This window comes from Anthonomus grandis, chromosome 22 (assembly GCF_022605725.1).
Source record: "Anthonomus grandis grandis chromosome 22, icAntGran1.3, whole genome shotgun sequence".
Lineage (NCBI taxonomy): Eukaryota > Metazoa > Arthropoda > Insecta > Coleoptera > Curculionidae > Anthonomus > Anthonomus grandis.
Window position 1 is genome coordinate 44,985,236 of NC_065567.1, and position 22,881 is coordinate 45,008,116.

Sequence of the window (22,881 nt, forward strand, 5' to 3'; positions counted from 1 at the left end):
TCTTTTTGGTAATGATCTACACATTTCACATATAAAATTTACCGCAACGACAATAAAATGTATACACGTTTGGCGAGTTGAATCTTACGGATTAAGTTTTAATGTATTAACTTAAGTTTTAATGTTATTAAAACATTATTTTATATTTCTTTGCGGCTTAAAAGGTAAAATAAACATAATAAATTCCAAGAACTGTACAAAGATATCGCCGCGTCGGTATTTCCTAGTAATTCGCATGAAAAGGCAGTGCTGCGAGTGCGTAAGTATCGATCGTCCCCAAAGGAACAAATCCCGCCTGAATTGGGTCGATAGTTTGAGAGTTAGTCACAATTTAGCACCGAGACGAGACGAGTATGGCAGTTTCATTCGCCGCGCCGGTTTTACGTTTGATGTTTCGGCTTTTTTGTTGACAGTCGGTTTTGCCCCCGCGCCTTGATATCCACATTTTATTCATTACGTTTAAGTCTCAATTCGTGTCTTTCTTGTAAAAATCAGTGTAATCTGTCCTCGAAGAATATACGGGGTTTTTTACGAGTCAAGAGTTTTATTGCAATTCAAGTATACAGTCCACTAACTAAACCAGCATTTTGGCAAAGGCTGGATCTTCGATTTCGATACTGAAGCAGCCAGGCCAGTATTGGAACAAGTTTTATGTAACAATACATTTTTTGGTCCTTCGAGCCGGATAATTTGTGGTTCGCTATAAATAAGGTGTTTCGGATATTTACATTTTTCGTTACGGGCAAAACGACGAGATTCGATTCGAGTGTCAAGTGTGTGCAATCTTGGCAGCATACAAATAAGGTAAATGTGCATGTTCTATTTACTGTCCATTGGAGAGACCTACAGCCTGCAGTGCAGTTTCAAGTCGCTGTGAGGTTCCTGTCTCCTGTTACTGGGTGTGCCTGGGTGCCAAATGCCTGCATGGTCGCCTTTGTTTACGTTCCTGGTTCCGGTGTTGCTGCGTTCCTGTAGGCCTGTTCTAGAGGGTTCCTGAGGTTCCAGATCATTTGGGGGTTCCTGTCCTAGATGGTTCCTGTTCCTGCCGTTCCAGCTGTTGTTATATGTTGTTATAATTCTCAAGTTGCTCCCCTCCAGTGGGACATTTTTACCGTTGGCAAATAAACTTATTATTATACAGTGGCGTTCGTTATATAAAGCGCAATTAAGCTAGTTTCTAAGCACTATTTTTAGGAAACTGCATGCTTAATTTTAAGTAGGAATTTAGGTCGGGTTTAGGTATACAATTTGTAAAAGGCTTTCATTGAGTACTTAGTTCTCCGTTGTACTAGGTACCTAGCCATACTTTAACATCTGCCTATATTTTCTGCTCTTATTTATATTATTTCTTTTACATTTGACAATTTTACATTTATATTCCCAATAATAAATTAAAATGGGAAAAAGGAATACTAGATCTGCGGTTGAAACCTCTAGTCAAACCGATGTGGCTGACAATTTAGTCAGAAAGCAGGATATTTTGACAGCCAAACTAGAGCGGTTTAGTAGATTCTTAGATGCAGTCCAAGAAAGTCCAAGTGGCTCGAAACTAATAGAGCTTGATACTAGATTAAAAGATTTAGAAGGTCATTTGTTAAACGATTACAATGAAGTTCAGTTTTCTTTAGAGGGCATAGACTATGATAGGTATCATGATAGTTCATTTGAAGATACTTATTATAGTACCATTTCTATGGCCAAAGAACTAATTTTTGATTTATCTAGTAAAAATAATACTCCATCTAGTGCCTCAAATACTACATCTAGTTCAAATAATTTACATGTCAAATTGCCGGTCATTGAATTGCCCAAGTTTTTAGGTGCTTTTGATAAATGGCTCGAGTTTAAAGAAATATATGTTTCTCTAGTTCACAGTGTTAGCAATCTTGATCAAATCCAGAAATATCACTATCTTAAGGCCTCGTTAGAAGGTTCAGCTGCTCAGTGTATACAATGCTTGGAGATTTCTGCGAGCAATTATGAGTTGGCTTGGGACATCTTATGTCAGCGCTATGACAATAAGAAATTAATCATTCACAATCATATCAAGTCTTTGTTTAGTATTCCAGAGATCAATTCAAGCTCTCCTCAGTCTTTTCGAAATTTTGTTGATTTACTGTCGAAAAACTTGAATTCTCTAGAATGCTGCGGGGTGAAAACACAAAATTGGGATCCACTTATAATTTACATGGTTTCTAGTAAATTCGATAAAGACACAATTAAAGAGTGGGAACAATGTATTTCAAAGATGGATTCACCTACAATTTCTTGTTTAAAAGATTTTTTAACGGCTAGAGCAGACTTTCTATACAAAATTGGCCTTCATAAGCCAAACGAGAATTCTAAATCGGGTCAACATGATTTTAAATCTAAAACCATGTCTGGTAAACGGTTTTCTGGGAATACTACGACCAATAGAGATCCCAATCCAACTCTAGCTAACCGAAGTAACTCATTTTCTTGCTATCACTGTGACAAACCTCATTCTATTTACAAATGTGAGGCTTTTCATAAGTTGTCAGTAAAAGAAAAGGAAGACAGATTAAGAGCATTGAGGATATGTATGAATTGTTTAAAAAAAGGCCATGACCTTTCGACTTGTAATGCTGGGTCCTGTAGGCATTGCAAGGAGAAACATAATTCGTTGTTGCATGTTTTCAATTGTTCTTTCACTAATAATGCAAATAGTTCAGCGAGGCATTGTTCTAGTTCTAATATCATGACTTTACCAGAATCTGAGACATTGTTCCTCGACAATCCAGTTGCCAATATTCCTAATCAGACGACTAGTTGCAGCGTTTCGGTCCAAGGTCAAGTCTTGTTGGCCACTGCATTAGTCCAAGTTTCAGACATAAATGGCAAATTACATACATGCAGAGCACTGTTAGACAGCGGCTCCATGTCAAGTTTCATTACTAGAGATATGGCCGAGAAACTAATGGTTCCACAAGATTCAGTGGACATTTCCGTTAATGGCATTAATCAAGGCCATACTCATGTTTCCAAATCATGTGTTATATATTTAAAGTCTTCCAATTCTCCTTTTAAAACTAATGTCCAGTGTCTGATTATTCCAGACATTACTGATAGTTTACCTACACATTCCATTAGTCCAGGTTTCTTGGAAATTCCATCTTTCATTAAACTTGCAGATCCAAAGTTCTTCGAGTCAAGTAGAATTGATATGCTCCTGGGTGCTGCTATCTTTTGGAGGCTTCTCCGTAAAGGGGTAAGACATTTAGGGCCAAATATGCCTGTTCTCCAAGAAAGCCATCTTGGATGGTATATATCTGGGCCTCTGAGTCCAAGTCAACAAGATAAGGTTATCTGTAACCATTCTAGAACCACAGATCTGGAGGCTTCCTTAACCAAAAAAATAAAGAAATGTACACAGATTTCATGCAAGAGTACATTCACTTAGACCACATGTCACCCTTTGAACCATCATTAAATGACACATGCTTCTATTCACCTCATCATGGCGTTTTGCGTGAAGAGAGTGCCACCACAAAGTTACGTGTGGTTTTTAACAGCTCTTACATTTCCTCAAGTGGTTATTCTTACAATTCCCTTCAACTAGTAGGTCCAACGATTCAAGAAGACCTTGTCTCAATTTTATTACGTTTCCGTCAGCATTCGTATGTAGTTTCTGCGGATATTTGTAAAATGTACCGACAAATTCGTGTAGCTGAGGATTTTAAGCCTCTACAATTGATTTATTGGCGATCCAGCCCAGAGAAGGAGCTCCAATCCTTCTCATTAAACACGGTTGTGTATGGCACAGCTAGTGCCCCATTTCTCGCTACAAGGTGTCTGTTACAGCTTTCCATTGACAACCAACAATCGCATCCTCAAGTTTCAGAGGCGATTAGGCGAAATTTCTATATTGATGATTGGTTGTGGGGAGCCAGTTCGGCCACTGAGGTCATTGAACTTAGCAAGCAAGTAACTTCTATATTAGGTTCCGCCCATTTTAAGTTACGCAAATGGAGATCTAATAATCCAGATATTCTAGAAAATCTACAAAATTCAAATAATTCTGACGACAAATTCTATTTTAATCAGTCAACGACATGTAAAACTCTCGGTATGCTGTGGACAAGTACGGATGATATATTTTCCTATGACATTAAATTATCGCCATTAAAAAATAAACTGACCAAGAGATTCATCCTATCAGAGACCGCAAGGATTTTCGATCCCCTAGGCTTGATTAGTCCGGTAGTAATCACTGCAAAAATCTTTCTACAAAAATTATGGTCCCTGAAGGTATCGTGGGATGACGAATTGCCGTGTGAACTTTCGAATAAATGGAAGGTTTTGCGTGAAGAGCTTCCAGTCCTCAATGGCTTGAAAATTCCGAGGCAAGCCACTTTTAAAAATGTAACTAGAATCGAGTTGCATGGATTCTCAGATGCTTCTCAGCAAGCATATGGGGCATGTATCTATTTGCGCACCATAGACACGGAAAACCAAGTGCATGTGTATCTTCTTACAGCTAAAACTCGCGTTGCTCCCTTAAAGCAAGTCAGCATTCCTAGATTGGAGTTATGTGCGGCGCTTCTTTTAGCACAACTTTATTCCAAGGTTATATCTTCTTTAACAATCCAAGTTAATGACGTACAATTTTGGTGCGACTCGACAGTTGCCCTGGCATGGATTCATTCTTCTTCGTGCCATTTCAAGGTGTTTGTGGCAAATCGAGTTGCACAAATTCAGAAGGTGGCTCCACCAGAACTGTGGAGATACGTTAGCACGAAGGAAAACCCGGCAGATATGCTGTCCAGAGGCATATCACCTAGTGCCCTAGCAACAAATAAAGAATGGGTTCACGGCCCATCGTGGTTGTACAAATCGTCTTCTTTCTGGCCAGTTGACATTTCCATTTCGAGGCCATATGATCTCTCTGAATTACCAGAAGTCATATGTACTTTAAGGTGCAACTCACAAGAACTTCTCGCCTTTCCTTATGAAAGATTTTCCTCATTTTCCAAAACCATTCGAGTCGTAGCTTATTGCATCAGATTCATACGCAATTGTAAGTCCGCTAAATCCGACAGAATCGTCGATGAATTCACCTCAAACGAGTTGCATATAGCCACAATAAAGCTGGTAGGGCTGGTTCAGCAAGAAGCATTTCTTGAAGATTTAAACTCTTTAAAGAAAAGTAATTGTGTTAACAATAAAAGTAACATTTTGAGTCTCACGCCTATCCTAGTAGATGGTATCATAAGAGTTGGTGGCAGGCTTCGCCATTCTTGTTATTCTATGGACAAGAAACATCCTATGCTGTTACCGTCGAAGCATCATTTTACCTATTTGGTCTTTAAACATGAGCATTTCAATTCTTTTCATTGCAGCCCTCAATTATTATTAGCCAGAGTTCGAGAAAGGTTCTGGCCGGTATCTGGAAGGAATATTGCAAAAAAGGTGGTGAGAGAGTGCATTCTCTGCTTCAAATTTAAACCGCGTTTTATCAGTCATTTGATGGGAGACTTACCAAAAACTCGCGTGCCTGCAAAGGGTCCGTTTGTGGATGTCGGGGTCGATTACGCAGGTCCTTTTCTTTACAAAGATCGTAAGGGTCGTGGATGCAGAACATTTAAATGTTATCTTTGTGTTTTTGTCTGTCTTACCGTAAAAGCCGTACATTTGGAGTTAGTTACCGACCTGAGCACAAATAAGTTTCTTGAGGCATTTCAAAGATTCATTGCTCGCAGAGGCAAGCCAGCCAACATTTACTCAGATAACGGCACTAATTTCATTGGCGCCAGTAATCATTTAAAGGAACTGGGCCAATTCTTGAAGTCTAATAAAAATGATATTATAAGGGAATGTGGTGCCAATCTAAACATAAATTGGCATTTCATAGCAGCCTACTCCCCACATCATGGTGGCATATGGGAGGCTGCTGTAAAAGCAGCAAAGCGGCATTTGTTAAAGGTTTTATCAAATAACCTTTCTAATTTAACCTTTAAAAGTCTTTATACGATAATCACTCAGGTAGAAAACATTCTCAATTCGAGACCTTTAACGCCTTTAACGGCAGATCCGAATGATCTGAGCACGTTAACCCCTTCCCAATTTCTGATTGGACGCACGTCAGGTTATTTGCCATATACAGACTGTCGAGAGACTCCAACTAATCGCCTAAATGAGTTGGAGCAGCTTGAGAAAATTCGGCAACATTTCTGGGACCGGTGGTCCACGGAATATGTGACGTCCTTGCAACAGAGAACCAAATGGAAGGTCTCAAACCCGAACCTTTGTGTGGGTGATCTAGTTTTAGTGCATGACAATGACTTACCGTCTTTTGAGTGGCGACTTGGTCGCATTTGTGATGTACATCCCGGGAAGGATGGAATCGTGCGAGTCGCGAGTGTAAAAACCAAAACGGGTATCATTAAGCGTGCCGTAGTTAAGCTCGCGCGTTTACCTGTAGATTAAGGTTGTACCTTTAGCTAGGCTAGATTAAGGATTTATGGTGTTCTGTCGGCCTACGGCCCATGTACTAGTTAAGGTTAGGTTAAGTTGCATAGTTTCCTTTGTTATCTAGAATAAGTTTCTTTGTTGAAATCAAGTTTCAACGCGGGGGCCATGTTAAGACTTCTAAAATATAAAACATTATTTTATATTTCTTTGCGGCTTAAAAGGTAAAATAAACATAATAAATTCCAAGAACTGTACAAAGATATCGCCGCGTCGGTATTTCCTAGTAATTCGCATGAAAAGGCAGTGCCGCGAGTGCGTAGGTATCGATCGTCCCTAAAGGAACAAATCCCGCCTGAATTGGGTCGATAGTTTGAGAGTTAGTCACAATTTAGCACCGAGACGAGACGAGTATGGCAGTTTCATTCGCCGCGCCGGTTTTACGTTTGATGTTTCGGCTTTTTTGTTGACAGTCGGTTTTGCCCCCGCGCCTTGATATCCACATTTTATTCATTACGTTTAAGTCTCAATTCGTGTCTTTCTTGTAAAAATCAGTGTAATCTGTCCTCGAAGAATATACGGGGTTTTTTACGAGTCAAGAGTTTTATTGCAATTCAAATATACAGTCCACTAACTAAACCAGCATTTTGGCAAAGGCTGGATCTTCGATTTCGATACTGAAGCAGCCAGGCCAGTATTGGAACAAGTTTCATGTAACAATACAGATAGAGAGTAGACAGAGAACGACTGCATCGGTAACCTTCCACCGATAGCGACGCCGATTCTCCGTACCGCTCGCAATGTGAATTTAATTTCGGTTTGCTCTTGCTCCATAGAGTAATTAAAAGTATAAGAGTGTTCAATCCCATAGTAACAAGTAGGCACCATCTTTACCCTAAACTCGATTGCAGCATCACGAATGCGGTCTGACCGAACTAAAATAATTGACATTTGTCACAGTCGGTAAAATAGTCTACTGTAATACCGATCCGTCATAGAAATGAAAGGCGTGCTATTCAAAATTTTAGAATAGCGCGAAATTTTAAATTATTGACCCATTAAATCAATTTTTAACAGCGTAAAGGCTGTGAATCTCGATCACAAACTCTAAAAAATTATGAAATAGTGCAAGTGTATTAATTTAATTTTTGAAGAGGCTAAGAGTGATAATGTATGTAGTTTAAGTTTATTTTTTACATTTTTTAATCGAATTCGTTAGTTTTTTGACATTAAATGCATCAAATTTTCTTTTAAGCTGTTAAGTTAATGCATTAAGGCCCTTCAAAAAAATTAATTGTTAATAATGCACTTTTTCATTGATTTTTAGAGAATGTGAAAGAGATTCTACAGCCCAATACGCTATCAAAAAAAGATTTATTGGGTCAATTTTATTATGTAAGACAATATTTTAGAGATTTAAGTACAATATATTAAGTCCTATTTTGAAAATTAAATGCTTGATACTAACAATGTTAATTTCACTGTTATCAACAAATTAACAAGGATAGGGGTAGAATTAAAGTCAATTGTAAAGTAAGTTTATAATTTATTGTCTTAAAAGGAATCCTGATACAATTTGTTTTTGTACTGCTTTAGCACAACACTGTCCATCGTATGTATTTTGCTACAAAAATTACAATTTATCAAATTTATAAATTAATTATTTATAGACATAAGAACAATATTTCTCAAAAATATGCCCTAAAAATTTTACGTTTACTACCTACTTTTTTGTACAGAGGGTACCCAAAAATATTAGGGGAGTGGTAATATATAAAAACTAACCCTGTAATTAAAATATTCTTTATGGAGAGTATGATATTAAAAATAAGTTGACACTGATGTATACCCTAAATTCTAGGTGTCATCGGTCCTTTTTCTTAAATATCGAGGAGAATCCCTGGATCTTACTCCCATCTTATCGAGGTCAGGTACCTCCTTGAGTAGTGACCTGGTAGAATGGAAGTTGTTTCACTTATTGTGCTTTTGGTACTTCCTAGCAGCAAAGCACTGATGATACCTTTCGTCAGACCTAGTAAAAAGTGGCCTAGCATAATTATGTTCATTCTGAACATTATATTGAGATTGCTGGATTATGACAGCAGGTAATAAAGTCAATGTATCTTCCCAATGTACTTGTGCCTCAACCAGTACTGGGGCATTTTGAATAATACTTGGGCCAGCAATTGGAAGAGCACACTTTCTTGAACGAGTATGTATAGTACTAGTAAATGAAATATCATCAAAATGGTCTTGACATAAATAACACCTTGTTGAGGTTGGGCTTAAACCAAGTATTTTAAACCATTCGGACCTCCTAATATTGTCACTTTCAGGAAATTTAAAGAAAATTTTATTTTTGTATGAATCCTCAATAGGTCAATAGTATGTATTAGAACAAATAGGTGCCTTGCATTTAAAAATGAATTCTCATGTTGATAACATTATTAGGGCAGTTTTAAAATGGTAAACAACAATTTTAGGTGACCTACAACATGGTGAAAACTATTTGATAAAAAAAATTGCACTTACCCCATCCTAGGGATCTGAAACCACACAATAAAACAACAAAAAAGCTTCTATTATTTGATGAAATTACACTTTAATGACTTTAAGCTACATTTTTAACTATTTTTTGTTGAGAAAAAAACAAAAGGACGCCAAAATAAAAAGGAATAAGCAATGGCGACGATCGATGATGCGAAGGTGGGTGGTGGCAAGGAACGAAAGAAAATCGATAATCTAATGACAATTATGACAGAAGTTGGCCCTCGATGCGGTCTAACCGAACTAAATTTTTTAGGTTAAGTTTTAGAACTTGATGATCAGGTTAGGCTACCTTTCAAACACTCTTTTAATATTCATTTCTCTATGTCTTGCTCGCAGTGATGTTTAGCAAGCGCTTGGGGATGGGTAGGTTAGCCTCGAATCAAGTATTGGAATTTTACGCGCACACGAAAGATAAAAATTTATGTTGTTTTTTAACGTGCTCATAATCGCAAGTCAAAAAAACAACTTTAATATGCTCAAATCTTAAAAACCTTTGGTGAAAACTAAATACAATATCCTAAAATAAAATGAAAAATAACTCTTAAACAAAATAATAATTCTAATTAAATGGATTATTTAATAAGGTGTTCAAATACACCTCCTTGTTGGGCTTCACTATATCCCAACCTGTCGTAAAATTCTCTACGTACATTGGCCAACATTTCAGGTGTAATGGACCTAGAAATATTAATAATTCTAAGTCGCAATTCGTCCAAATTAATGGCTCTTTCATGTCGGTGTTGGTAAAGAATTTCCGTCAAATAGCCCCATAAGAAGTAGTCGCAAGGCGTCAGATCTGGAGATCGCGGAGGCCATGGTATGGCTACCTCTTGTGGAAATAAGCCGTTCAGGAAAAGTGTTTGTTAAATAGTCCTGCACTTGTCTAGCGTTGTGAGCGGGACATCCGTCTTGTTGAAACCAAATTTCCTCAAAATTAACATCCAAGTTTCGTACAGCGGGTATAATATTTTGTTGCAATAAAACTAAATATCTCTTAGAGTTTAAGGTACCATCAATAAAGAAGGCCCTACAATGTGATTGGATAAAATACCAGCCCAAACATTTACCTTTTGCGGGTATTGAGTTCGTAATGGTACACTCAAATGTAGATTTTCCCGGGACCAATATCTCACGGCTGAAGAATTATGTCGACCTAGAAAAGAAAAAGATGACTCGTCTGTAAATAAAATATTACTTGTGAAGTCGTCATTTTGATCAATTTTTTCTCTTAAGGTTTCACAAAACTCCAAGCGTTTTATTTGATCTTCTGGAAAAAATTCTTGAGTGTTTTTAATTTTATAGGCTTTGTACTTATTTCTTTTCAAAATATCACGCACTGTACGACTTGGAATATCAAGTTCTTCAGAAATTTGGGAGCTAGAACAAGGTTCACTTACTTTCACAAAAGCACACACCTTGACCAATCAATCCTAGCGTCAGGTGTTCGACGAGGTTCCTGATCGCCACTTAGAGCATTCTGCACACCGATTTACACATCCCGACTGCTCAAACTTATGCCAGATATTATAAATTATTTTAGCAGTAGGGACTTGCTGATCAGGATATGCAAATATAAAACGGCCGACAACTTCTTCTGCACTATCCGTATGACAATACCATTTAATGATATTAATCTTTTGATCAACAGTGAAAACCATTTTTATTTTATCACTGTATCCGTCTTCGTACCAAAGGTTGAAATAAATTGTAAACATGATCGGCTAACACGTACATAGGTATGCGAGGAATTGCAACCGAACTTTAACCGGACTGATAAGCGCAACGACGACGCGATAGCCGCCCAGGGTGGAGCCAAGTTTGTTCTCGCTCTACTCCGTCTCCTTCTTACACATTACGCAAAAATCATATTCGAAATTTTTTAACCGCCGAAAGTGTATATATATATTTTTTACTTCATTACGTTTTTTAGTTTCTTTAAAATGTTTAGTTTTTGTTAATGCGGTATTTTGCGATGTAAAAATAATTCTTATATTCATTTTTTTGGCAATTCTTTAATTTTTTTAGAAACCAGGTAATAGTAAAATAATATTTGTATTAAGGAAAAAGTCCATTCTGAAGTGGAGTCAATATAACATTAAAAATAAAATTAAAAAAATTATTACAAGCAGTTCAGAAATATTTACGAAAATTTTTTTTCCTGACGGATGATATAAAAAATGCAGACTAAAATTGTAAAAAACAGAGTTACTTAACACACATACAAATCATAAACAATAACAAATAATACTTGAATGGTACATTGCACGATATCTAGTAAACAGTTAAAATTACAACAAAATTGAACAATTTCGGGTTGTTTAAAATAAGGTAAAATATTCAAAAGAAGAAAGCTCCTGCGTATAATAAAAAAAATTATTATACCTTAAGTAAATTATTGTATTTAATAATTATTATACTTAAAGTTTACGTTCATAATTTTTCTAATAGCTGAATAAGTCTATTTTTTGGATCTTATTATTGATTGAGCATATAAGCTATTACTTTTTAAATTTAATATTTATTTAAATAGACTTCATTTCGAATAAAATAGGTAACTATAGTAGTTATAGGTAATCTAAACTTTCTGTAAGTGCTTCTACTAACTTTTTACTTTCCTACTTTATAATTACTTTAATTATCTTAAACCTCAAATATTCACAATTTTTTAAGACCATCATTTTATGGAAACCCAATCGTAAACATACTAACTATTATTTTATTACAGGACACAAGGACACATGTACTCATTGAGCTTTTCGATAATGAAAGAATCTACGTAGAATCACTAGAAATAATTGTACAGGTAAGTTAATTTTATTTAATTTAAATGGTCATAAAAATTAAAAGTAACAAATATTTTTTACCCTGCAAGTTTTAATGAATTTAATCTAAAAAACATATAATTATACATACATACATATAATTAAATATTGATATACAGGGCGTCTGCGAAAGGTTGGGCAATCTTGAAACTGGAGATACTACAGACCAAAATATGTGAATTGACCCAAACATTACTCCAAAAGTTGATAGTTTTCGAGGTACAGGGTAAAAGAGTTACAATTTTCTTTTCTATATTTTCTTATTGCATAAGAAGCATTTCAGATTTTGGCATAAAACTCGGTATAGAAAGGTTTTCTACTATGAGAAACAAGACTCTGTTATTTTTTGTGGCCAAACTCAACAAAAAAAGGTCCACTTGTTAGAAGTGTCTAAATTTTATAGTTTTGGAAATATTTGTCTTTAAAATTTCCAATGCATTATTACTTTTCTATCGTGTTTTTAATCTCCTCCATCTCAAAAACACTTTAAAAAGAACTTTGCTCGGAATATATTGCTCGGAACAATGGTTATTCTGACAAAATAATAAATTCTCTTTATTTTAAACAAGATATACGATATATACACAGAAGAACACGAAAATACACATATATACAAAACCGATGTCGTTTACAGAAGCGTATCTTACAGTTTGTCAAGGGAGTCCAATGAGCGATTTTGTATTTCTTTTAAGACTTCGAATAATTTATCTAAATCTCTAGCCAACACCAAAGATAAAATTCCAGTCACACACAGATCTGGTGTTTACAGACTAAAATGTTCTCATCCTGACTGCAATGTATGCTACATCGGACAAAGCGGAAGGAGAATCGAGACGAGAGTCAAAGAACATAGTAATACTTTGAATCTGAAATTTATTAATAGATATACAGGTTAACCTTGCGGGGTTTATACCTACTTAACTAAAGTGACTAAGATGTGGTGGCTTTTGCTTGGAGGTTGTAGTCTATTGCTGGACTCCCACTGGTGTTATGCTCTATAGCACCAATTGGAATTGGTGCTGAATTGAAGCTTATATCTCTTTTTCTACTAAATGCAGATCAAACAACAAGCAATGGTTCAACCTGAATTGCAAAAAGGCAGTAAACACTAAAAACGCAGCATATCGCAAATGGCGTCAACATCCTTCCTCCGAAAATTGGAGGAACTTTTTAACCTCCAGAAATAGCTGCAAGCGAATTATTGATGAATGCAAAGAGAGTCACAACAACAGGATCAAAAACAAATTGCTAAATGGACTAACTAAACTAATCAGCAATCATCAATACGGCTTCCGAAAGCTTAGATCCACCGGCGATCTTCTGGCTTACGTCACACACTTGTGGACGGAGGCCATGGAGATGCATGGCGAGTCCCGCTCAGTCGCTCTTGACATTTCCAAGGCATTTGACAGAGTGTGGCATGAGGGACTACTAACCAAGCTCTCTTCAATCGGCATACAAAACTCATTATTGAATTGGATCAAAAGTTTTCTTGAACAACGAACAATCCAAGTAGCCGTCGATGGACACTTCTCCGACAAATTTAACATTAACGCTGGAGTCCCTCAAGGATGCATTCTATCCCCCACCCTTTTCTTGATATATATCAACGATTTGCTAGGAACGACTGTCAATCCAATTTACAGCTTTGCGGACGATAGCACACTTATTTCCACATTTAAGTCCGCCAAACCAACGACAGCCGCAACTTCTCAGAATCTTAGGCAGCAACAAGTGGCTTCAACCAACAACGATATTAGAGCAATCTTGGAGTGGGGCGGTAACAATCTGGTCAATTTTAACGCTAAAAAAACGCATGCTGCAGTATTTACGATGAAGACTAACGTTGATGGCCCGGAGCTGGTTATGGCAGGGAAAACATTGCCAATGAAATCATCTTTACATCTTCTAGGAGTCGAAGTCACCAACAGTGTGTCCTGGCATGACCACGTTGCCGAGATCGCCAGGGCAGCATCCAAAAAACTCGGAGTGCTTTTCAAAACGAAAAAACTGTATACACCAGAACAGCTGCTGACTCTTTATAAGGCTCAAATACACCCTTCCCTCGAGTATTGCTCGCATGTCTGGAGCTCTGCACCCAAGCATAGTCTAAAGCTGCTAGATTCTATACAGAAGAGAGCTATTCGTCTTATCGACAAACCAGAACTGACAAAGAGTCTGGATAGTCTGGAGCACAGGAGAAAGGTGGCTGATCTCTGTTTATTCTACCGTTATTATCACGGTAAGTGCTCCTCTGAGCTGGCAGGGCTGATTCCACCCAGGGCTGTTCCGGCAAGAAGGACGCGCCTAGCAGTTGCGGCTCATCAACATCGAGTCCACCTGCCTACCCCAAGGACGTCGCTGTATCGGGACTCATTCATCTGGAGAACATCTTCTTTGTGGAACGGGCTTCCACCTCACATATTTCCCGACGCAGACAACCTGCAGCGATTCAAGATAAATGCCCACAAATATCTTCGCGCAAGCACCACTCCAAGAGTGACATAGGACTTTCCTCTTGTGCTTGTGTTTACCATAAAAAAAAAAAAAAAATTAAGCAAAAAATGCTTGCAGCAAAAAATGGCGTTTGGGTCTATACCGGGCTGAGGAGGGGCGGCAGCTGCGGCTGGACGCTGGGCTGTGGTTGGTGCGGCGAGGCGGATGTTATCCTGGGTGCCCCAGGTGAACGGCGGTTCCGTCGTCTGGCGGCTTTAGCCTTCTGGATCTGCTTGGGGTTCCTGGGACATCCCAGGTAGTTCGCAGTGTGTGGCTCTCCGCAGTTAGAGCATGTGGCTGGCTGGTCTCGGGGTTTGGTGCACTCGGCAGTTGCGTGAAATTGAGCATACTTCGCGCATTTGTGGGCTGCCGTGCACCTAATCTGGGCTATGGAGTTGGCACTGGATTCTCCTGCACTTGTTGCGCTGAATTTCCCCCTGATCTTGACGCCTCTCAGCTCCTTGATCGAGATCGATTTCTCGTCCCTCGGGAGCTGGACCAGGATTAGCGGCGTGGGTTGTCTGTTTCTGTTGTAATACCTGGCTGTTAAGTGAGGGTGGAATTTCAGCTTCCTACGGTCCTCCAGGATGCTCTCGGCTGACCATTGTTCGAGCGGTCCTCGGAGGACGATGTAAAGTCTCTTCTCCTCAGACAGGGAGAAGGAGTCAAATGGCACTTTGCTCGCTTCCAGATGGTCCTGTGTTTTCCTGTAGTCTTCTATTGACTGAGGGTGGATTTTAAGGTTCGTCATACGTGTTGACGGCATGCCGTGGTTTACTCCTTTTGCTTGTAAGGTACCTGCTACTTCCTCATACTTCTGCTTTTCCCTTATGATAAATGGAGGTATCTTGACCTTGGGTGGTGGGGGAACGGGCTCGGGTCTGGGTTCATGAGGAGTGTTCCTGAACCCAGCCCTTGAAGTGGAGGGAGTCTGAGCAGGTTGCTTGACCGGCTGGGGCTGGGCAATGGCTGGAGTCTTCCTGGGGACCGTCTCAGGATGGGATGTATTCCACCTTTTCCTCCTGCTGGCGGCGGGTTGGAATCCGTCGTCTTCAGCCTGGGGGCCTGCTAACGTCCCAGAGCAGGAGCTAGGCTCTTGCGGTGGAAGGTCGGCTATTTCGATGAACTCGGCAGTACGCGTGTCCAGGCCACAGGGAAAGCTTGCAGCAGGACTGGTCTGTACCGCAGCGGCATGATAGGGCAGGGAGGATTCAAGAGCCTTTATCCGGCTCTTAAGTGCTTTCCCGGTCTTGTGAAACACCCGTCGGAGAGCGTCCATTTCTGCATCATGTCTCTTTTTGGCACTCCTCATGAGGACTATGTAGTACTCCGTTAGTTCCTCTTGGGTCGATGGCGTGGATCTAAGTATAATTAAGTCTGCTTGGATCTCGGCTTCATCCTGGCAGTCGTGCCCTCCTTCATCTGAATCGAAGTCGGAGAAATCTCCATCTTCGCACAAGTAGGATAGGTCGTCTTGAGACTTAAGAGCCATGGTACTGACTCACTCAGCGGACTGGAAACACCAAAGATCGTCGCACTAGTGTACTCGGCACTGCGTGGAAGTGGTTCAGAGAACAATTCGCCGTTGCGTGGAGGTGGTCTGCACACAACGGAAAACGCACTCTGTATGTGAACATAGTAAACTCATGGAAAAGAATATAAATCGATTTATAACCAATAACTTTTCTCCTTTCGCCAATCATATTATTGAGACTGGACATAGGTTTGAGCGTGAAGCAGATACCAAAGTGCACCACGTTTGTCAGAAGGGTTTAAAGTTGCATCTTTTGGAAATCCTGGAAATAAATAACGACATCAAATCAGCGCTTTATATTTGCGGTAATGAGCAAATAATTTCTTTAATTCCTTAAGTCCTAACAGTAACACTAACATTTGATTTGTCTCATTAACATATTTAGCACACATTTATTTATTTTACACTACGGTCCGATGGTTCTCTCTTACTCACTCTGTAGAAATCTGCTAATCCAAGATTGTTCAATTTTGTTGTAATTTTAACTGTTTACTAGAATGTACCATTCAATTATTATTTATTATTATTTATGATTTGTGTGTGTATTAAGTATCTCTGTAAGTTTTTTACAATTTAAGTCTGCATTTTTTGAACACATGCCGAAATGCATCACTTCTGAAATTAGAGGATTAGCATTTTATTTGTGAAGAAAAGATTTCCCCTACTAACTTTTCAATGTAATTCCCTAATATTAGTGATAAAGGTTCAACATATTGGCTGCCGCTAATTTTAGAAGCCTATAGATATAACGTGTTTAACAAAATATCTATTATTATGAAAACATAAATACGTTAATTATTTTTTAAGGTTTGGTTCTGTTTTTTACTTTAGGTTTGTTGGTTCTACTTACGTTTAATTTAATAGCTTTACGTTTAGGGTCTTCTTGTCTCTTTGTAATTTTAAATTTCCAGACTTTGTATTTGCTTGCATGACTGTTAGTATTCTTTTAAAATTATTAGCCTATATTGGCAGAAATGAAGTAGAAGCACCATGAATTGTTCTGTCAACCTTTAAAAGAGACCACCTCTGTTGATATTTTCTTTAGTATTTTTGTTTATCTTAGAAAAAATTAAAGGTAGACAATCAACGCAAGTCAGGTAATAGTTTTGTAATCTGACGTTGGCAATGAAGAGTGTTTATCATCATAAAATTTATCAATAAAAATTAGAAAAAGAATTATTTTAATATAGAGAATTCCAAAATAACATTATTTTTCGAAAAGTCTGAGATCACCGGAGGATCTCACGGTACCTACGTAGTTTTCGTGAACCTTAGGTACCATAATGATCAATCGTGAACTCATTAACAAGCACCTTAAAACCATGATTTTGTTTATCTTTTACAAAGTAAGTCAATGAAGCAACTTCAAATCAATAAATCTTTAAAAAACCAGCAACACAGACAAATTTGTCATATTTTAAGCAATGCATTGAAACCAGTTCAAACTTTTTGTGCAGAGTTCTTTCTATTTTTTTCGCACATTGTACATTAGTACACATTTCGTACATTAGAGAGTATCTAACCTGTATACAGATCGTGTTTTCGTTCGTTACTTATAGGAAACGGCATAGAGACGAAATTTTGCAACGTCGCGCGTGTACGAGTGCCTGCGACAGAGCACCGCCCCGGCCGGCCCGAGGACGGGATTAGTAAACATCTGACTTTCGTGGGAGCTGCGTCGTTTGGCGACAAAATGTCCCAAATATTACGGCATTTCTAAAATATTTATTCTAATGCGGGTTTTATAGATATGACAATGTGTAAAACCCGCATAGAATTGTAATCTTAAAATGTTTAATATGCTGTGTTTTGCATAATGAAAATCAAAGCGTTATTCTAATAAAAAATAAAATATCAACTTTGATAAAAATATAATAAAAATCAGAAACAAAACTCTAATAAACAAACTTAACAACATATCATTTTTTAAATAAATGGCTCAAATAAACCGCCTTCTTTCGCTAAACAAAAACTTAACCTATCGTAAAAGCTATTTCGCACCTCCAAAAGAGTTTCAGGTAAAATGGAATTGGCACCTTCGACAATTTTATTTCGCAACTCCTCTAAATTTGTTGGCCTACTAAATTTATGCTTGTAAATGGTCTGCCTAAGGTAACCCCACAGATAAAAGTCATTTGGAGACAAATCTGGAGATCTAGGAGGCCATTTAATAACGCCAGTCCCACTAATAAGGCGGTTAGGAAAAGTATTTGTTTTAAAAAATCTTTTACCCTAGCCGCGTTATGAGCAGAACAGCCATGTTGCTAAAAATAAACCGATCCCAGGTCTACATCAGGTAGGATTTGAATGGCAGGAAGAACTTGGTTTTGCAGCAACTCAAGGTACTTTTGGGAGTTTAAAGTGCCATCAATAAAAAATGGCTCTATAAAATTGTCGCCCAAAATACCTGCCCAAACATTCAATTTCTGAGGATACTGGATACGAAACTAAAAACTTCTGTGCTCGTTTTTCAGAGACCAATAACGAACAATGGAAGGATTGTGTTTGCCATGTAATGGAAAAGAAGATTCATCAGAAAACAAAATATTTTTTAAATAATATTCGTTTTAATTTGCCTTTTCCATCATGGTTTCACAAAATTCCATTCTTCGCCACTGGTCTTCAGGAAATATTTCCTGAGTTTTTGAATACTTGAAACATTTGTACCCATATTTTTTCCAGATACGAGCAACAGTTTTAATGCTCATTCCCAGTTCCTCTCCAACACTTCAAGTGGACCGTGTCGAATCAAGTTCTAGGGTACTTCAAACCATTTCTTCCTGCCGTTCTATATCCTGGACCACTTCAACAGGTGGTTCTTGACATTTTGTGTGGCATTTTTTACAATCTTGAAGACAAAAAGATGTCTCAAAATTTGTAACCACATTTAAAACCGTTTTTGCACAAGGAATCGGTCTATTCTCAAATGTCACTGAAAACAAATCTCTACATTGTACTGCCGAATTGCCTCCATAAAACCATTTAATTAGTTGAACTCTTTCGGAAGGGGTATAAACAGCCATAGTGAAAAAAACACGAAAATAACGCTCAAAAATTATTAATGCAACGTGCAGTAACACAGCAAAGTGAGGTCTACTGACTCCCGGTTCAAAAAATAAAAATGAAAAATTCCACCGCCTGCAAGCCGCAGCCAAGCGGTGTTGCCATTATTTTGGGTAATACGTAGCTCACGATAACACGATCTGTATGTCTACAATCCTAGTGTGTATCCCAATTAACTACATATTTTAAAAATGTGAATTTTGTATATGTGTTTTTAACTCGCGTTATGACAGTTCACAGGTCTTCCTCTAAAAGATGGTCATTTAATTCAGCAATGGTATTATAAAAAAAAAATTATAAATTTTAACAGTATCTAAAATCTATTTAAAAATACCACACAAATTTGTGAATTATGCCTATCTAAGTAAAATTAAAAAAAAAAGAATGAGATCTAATAAAGTAATTTAAAAAGCACTTAAATAATATTATGTACTTAAAAATCACCGCAAAACGTGAACTTAAAGAGGTCAATTCTCACATACAACAAACATATCGTAGTAGTTCAAAAGAGTAAAAATGTGAATGACGTGAAAAACTAATTGAGCATCCATTACAATGCAAAAGAAAATAATGAGACGGAAATGTCTACCAAGGATTTAATGTAATCCTGCACAGATGAGAAATATTTATGTGCACGATCAGTAATTCTCAGGGACACAGGGAATCTTTATCAGTGACGTCGTAAAAAAATATTTACATAATAAATAGTTTTTAATAATAGATTATGCTTTAAATATAAACAGTATTACCGTTTATAAACATTTTATGTGTTTTTTTTACGTTCTTTATTGAAGTAAAGGTACCTTTCTAATACAAACCATTTTTATGGAAATTAAATATTTTGTAATTATTATAAATCTCTTAATAATTTATGTTTTAAGATATAAATTTTTAACAGTTTTAGTACGCCATTTTCTGCCAAGAGAACAAAAAAACATATAGCGTATTTTCAAAAAAAAATGATAAGACCAAAGGCCAATAACACTTCGCGCCTCACTGACCTTTTGCTTGTGGTATTGCCATTCCAAATTTTTTATAAGCGGTTAAAAAAAATAAAAATGTTGATGCTTTTTTTTAAGTAATAGCTACAAATAAGGTAAATTACCATTATTATACAGTGCTTTGATTTCAAAACAAAGCACCCTTAATAACATCTTAGAAAAAAAAACACGTCAATCTACATATGCAGGGGATGTTTAATTTTATATTTGACAAAGTTCTGTCAATCACCTCCTCACCTCCAACTAACCTCAATTTGATACGTCAACTGGAGACCCCCCATTGTGTGACACATTATTGTAAGAATCATTAAAATGTCTATTCAACAGTGCCAAACAAAATTAAATCGGTTGACGTACCAGCGAATAGTGAATAAAAACGTCTGGGAATAATGGAGATTTTATCGACGTCATAATTTGGTATGCAAATTTTAACGCGGAAACAAGCTCCTATCTAACCAAACCGAAAAAAACAAAATCGGTTTATGTATATGGGAATAGTCAGCCAAAATGTGGTAATAAAGCATTTTATCAATTTAAACTTTTGTAGGTCAGATGGTTGCCCCATAGTGTCATGCCAAACAACATGCTAATTGGCAAACAATTTTATATCTTACTTCGTCAAAAAAATTGATGCAAGTTAAAGTACTATGCACTATGGTTTGACAGTTCGAGAGTGGCTTAATCAACAGTTTCCAGGGATGCGGATTGGTAGGCAATTGGTGCAATTGAATGGCTCGACAACACTAGATTTTTTCCTTTGGGGATATTTAAACAGCAAAGTTTATAAAACTCCGCCTGCAAATATTAATGTTTTAGAGCAGCGTTACTCAAAGTGTGCTCCGCGAAACCTCCGGTAGGGCTCCGCCAGCAGTCATAATAAATAAATGCATGTATAAAAGTGGACCCTATAAGAATAAAGTTACCTAAGATAAAAATAAACAACCAAAACGAAACGCGGGTGTTATATAGGTATTATAGGTGTTACTGGTACATATACGAAAATTTAATATGTTTATTATAGATTAATCAGTGCTTTCCTAAAATGAGGCTTAAAACTAAGAAACGAAAACCATGGGTTACAAGAGGCCTTAGAATTTCAGCTAAAAACCTCCGTTTTTTGACTAAATTGTGCAAATATACCACAAATGAAAATATCCTTGTATATCATCAGAAATACCGTAGTCTCTACAGAAAGACAATTAAAGCAGCAAAATCTAATTATTATAGGGATCGCTTAAATATGTCATCAAATAGGCAAAGAGAGTGTTGGTCGATTATTAATGATTTTAGACATTGCCATAGAAAAGTATCTGAACTAGAGTTAAGACCTGACATTTTAAACGACTATTATTGTGATATACCTAATATCTTGCTCAAGGGCATTCGTAGTAACATTGATCCCTTACACTATCTTCAACAAGTGTCGGTTGAGCATTCATTTTTCTTTTATCCTGTCGATCTTACCGAAATAAAAAATGAAATTAAACGCCTAAAAAACCATATATCATCTGGAGCTGATGGGATATCTTCGAGGTTGTTACTCTTTTTGCCTGATTAAGCCTTAAATGCTTTAGTTGCTGCCATAAACAATTCTTTACATATTGGCATTTTTCCTTCATGTTTAAAAGAGGCAGTGATTATCCCTCTTCATAAGGGTGGAGATTTGGATTAGCCTTGTAATTTCCGTCCCATTTCTATTTTGTCTACCCTCTCTAAGATAGTTGAAAAACTTGAAAAATCAGAATTTTGTCCTTTTTACATCATAATGGCATTTTGTCTGCAAATCAGTTTGGATTTCAAGCCGGTAAAGGGACCCATGATGCTGTTTTTAGCTTTTTGGAGAGCGTCTATGTGTCCTTGAATTCTGGAGAGTCATCGGCGGCAGTGTTTTGTGATCTATCCAAAGCATTCGACTGTGTGGGTCATGGAATACTGTTATCTAAGCTCGATAAATATGGTTTTAGGGGCGTAGCGTTGCGATGGCTTGAGTCCTATCTATCAAATCGTACTCAGAAGGTTACAGTGTCTGGGCGTTTATCTGCTTCTAGATCCCTAAAATGCGGCGTTCCCCAGGGTTCAGTGTTGGGACCACTGTTATTTTTACTGTAGGTGGATGACTTGAGTTCATTGAAACTGCAGGGCAAGATGGTTCAGTTTGCTGATGATACCACCATACTATGGAGCCATAAAAATTCTGATTATATTAAGACTTGTATCCTTGAAGACCTTCAGATTTTATCAGGGTGGTGTGCTTCCAACAGGCTCGTGTTTAATGTAAGAAAGACGTCTATTATGGGGTTTAAGTGCGATGTTCAGGGTCTGATGTTTAACGAAAATTCCCTCTTGCAGAATAAAGAGTGCTGCAAGTTTCTAGGAATTACCATTGATGGTCGCCTTCGGTTTGAAGATCATATTTTACATTTAGCTGGGAAATTATCTTCTGGGCATTTTGCAGTAAGAATGGCAAAACAAGAGCTGGGAGGGGTGGTTGCACGTTCAGTGTACTTTTCACTTATTGAATCTCATATTCGGTATGGCTTGCCTTTTTGGGGTTTAACCAATAAGGAGCTACTTAACATTGTCTTTGTTATTCAAAAAAAAGCAGTTAGATACCTGTGTTCTGCTAAGTTAAGAGATTCTTGCAAACCCCTCTTCATTTCTGAAAAAATCCTAACTCTTTTTTCACTCTTTATCTTAGAAACAGCTGGTCTTATTCACAAAATTTCCAAACTACCCTCTGACACTGGACATTTGACTCGTCGTCTAAATGATGTTCCCCTACCTATTCTTACGTCTTCCCTTACCAAAAACTCATTAATTTACATAAGTAAAAAAATGTACAATCATGTTCCTGTATGTGTTAGACATATATCGGATGTTAAGAAATTTAAAAGAGAATTAAAGACGCTTTTATTGGCTAAGGCATGTTATAATCTGGATGACTTTTTTAATGATAGGTTTTAACCTTGGACATGTTGGAAATTTT

General features: G+C 37.3%; 1 protein-coding gene across 4 annotated transcripts in view; it reads left to right on the plus strand.

The window, feature by feature from the left end:
- LOC126749096 (rho guanine nucleotide exchange factor 17) overlaps positions 1-22,881 on the plus strand; it is a 344,657-nt gene that overhangs the window by 175,225 nt on the left and 146,551 nt on the right. For all 4 annotated transcript variants that reach the window (XM_050458724.1, XM_050458723.1, XM_050458727.1 and 1 more), the window contains one exon: positions 11,705-11,782. In XM_050458724.1, the coding sequence (XP_050314681.1) occupies positions 11,705-11,782 (78 nt within the window). The remainder of the gene's footprint in view (positions 1-11,704; positions 11,783-22,881) is intronic.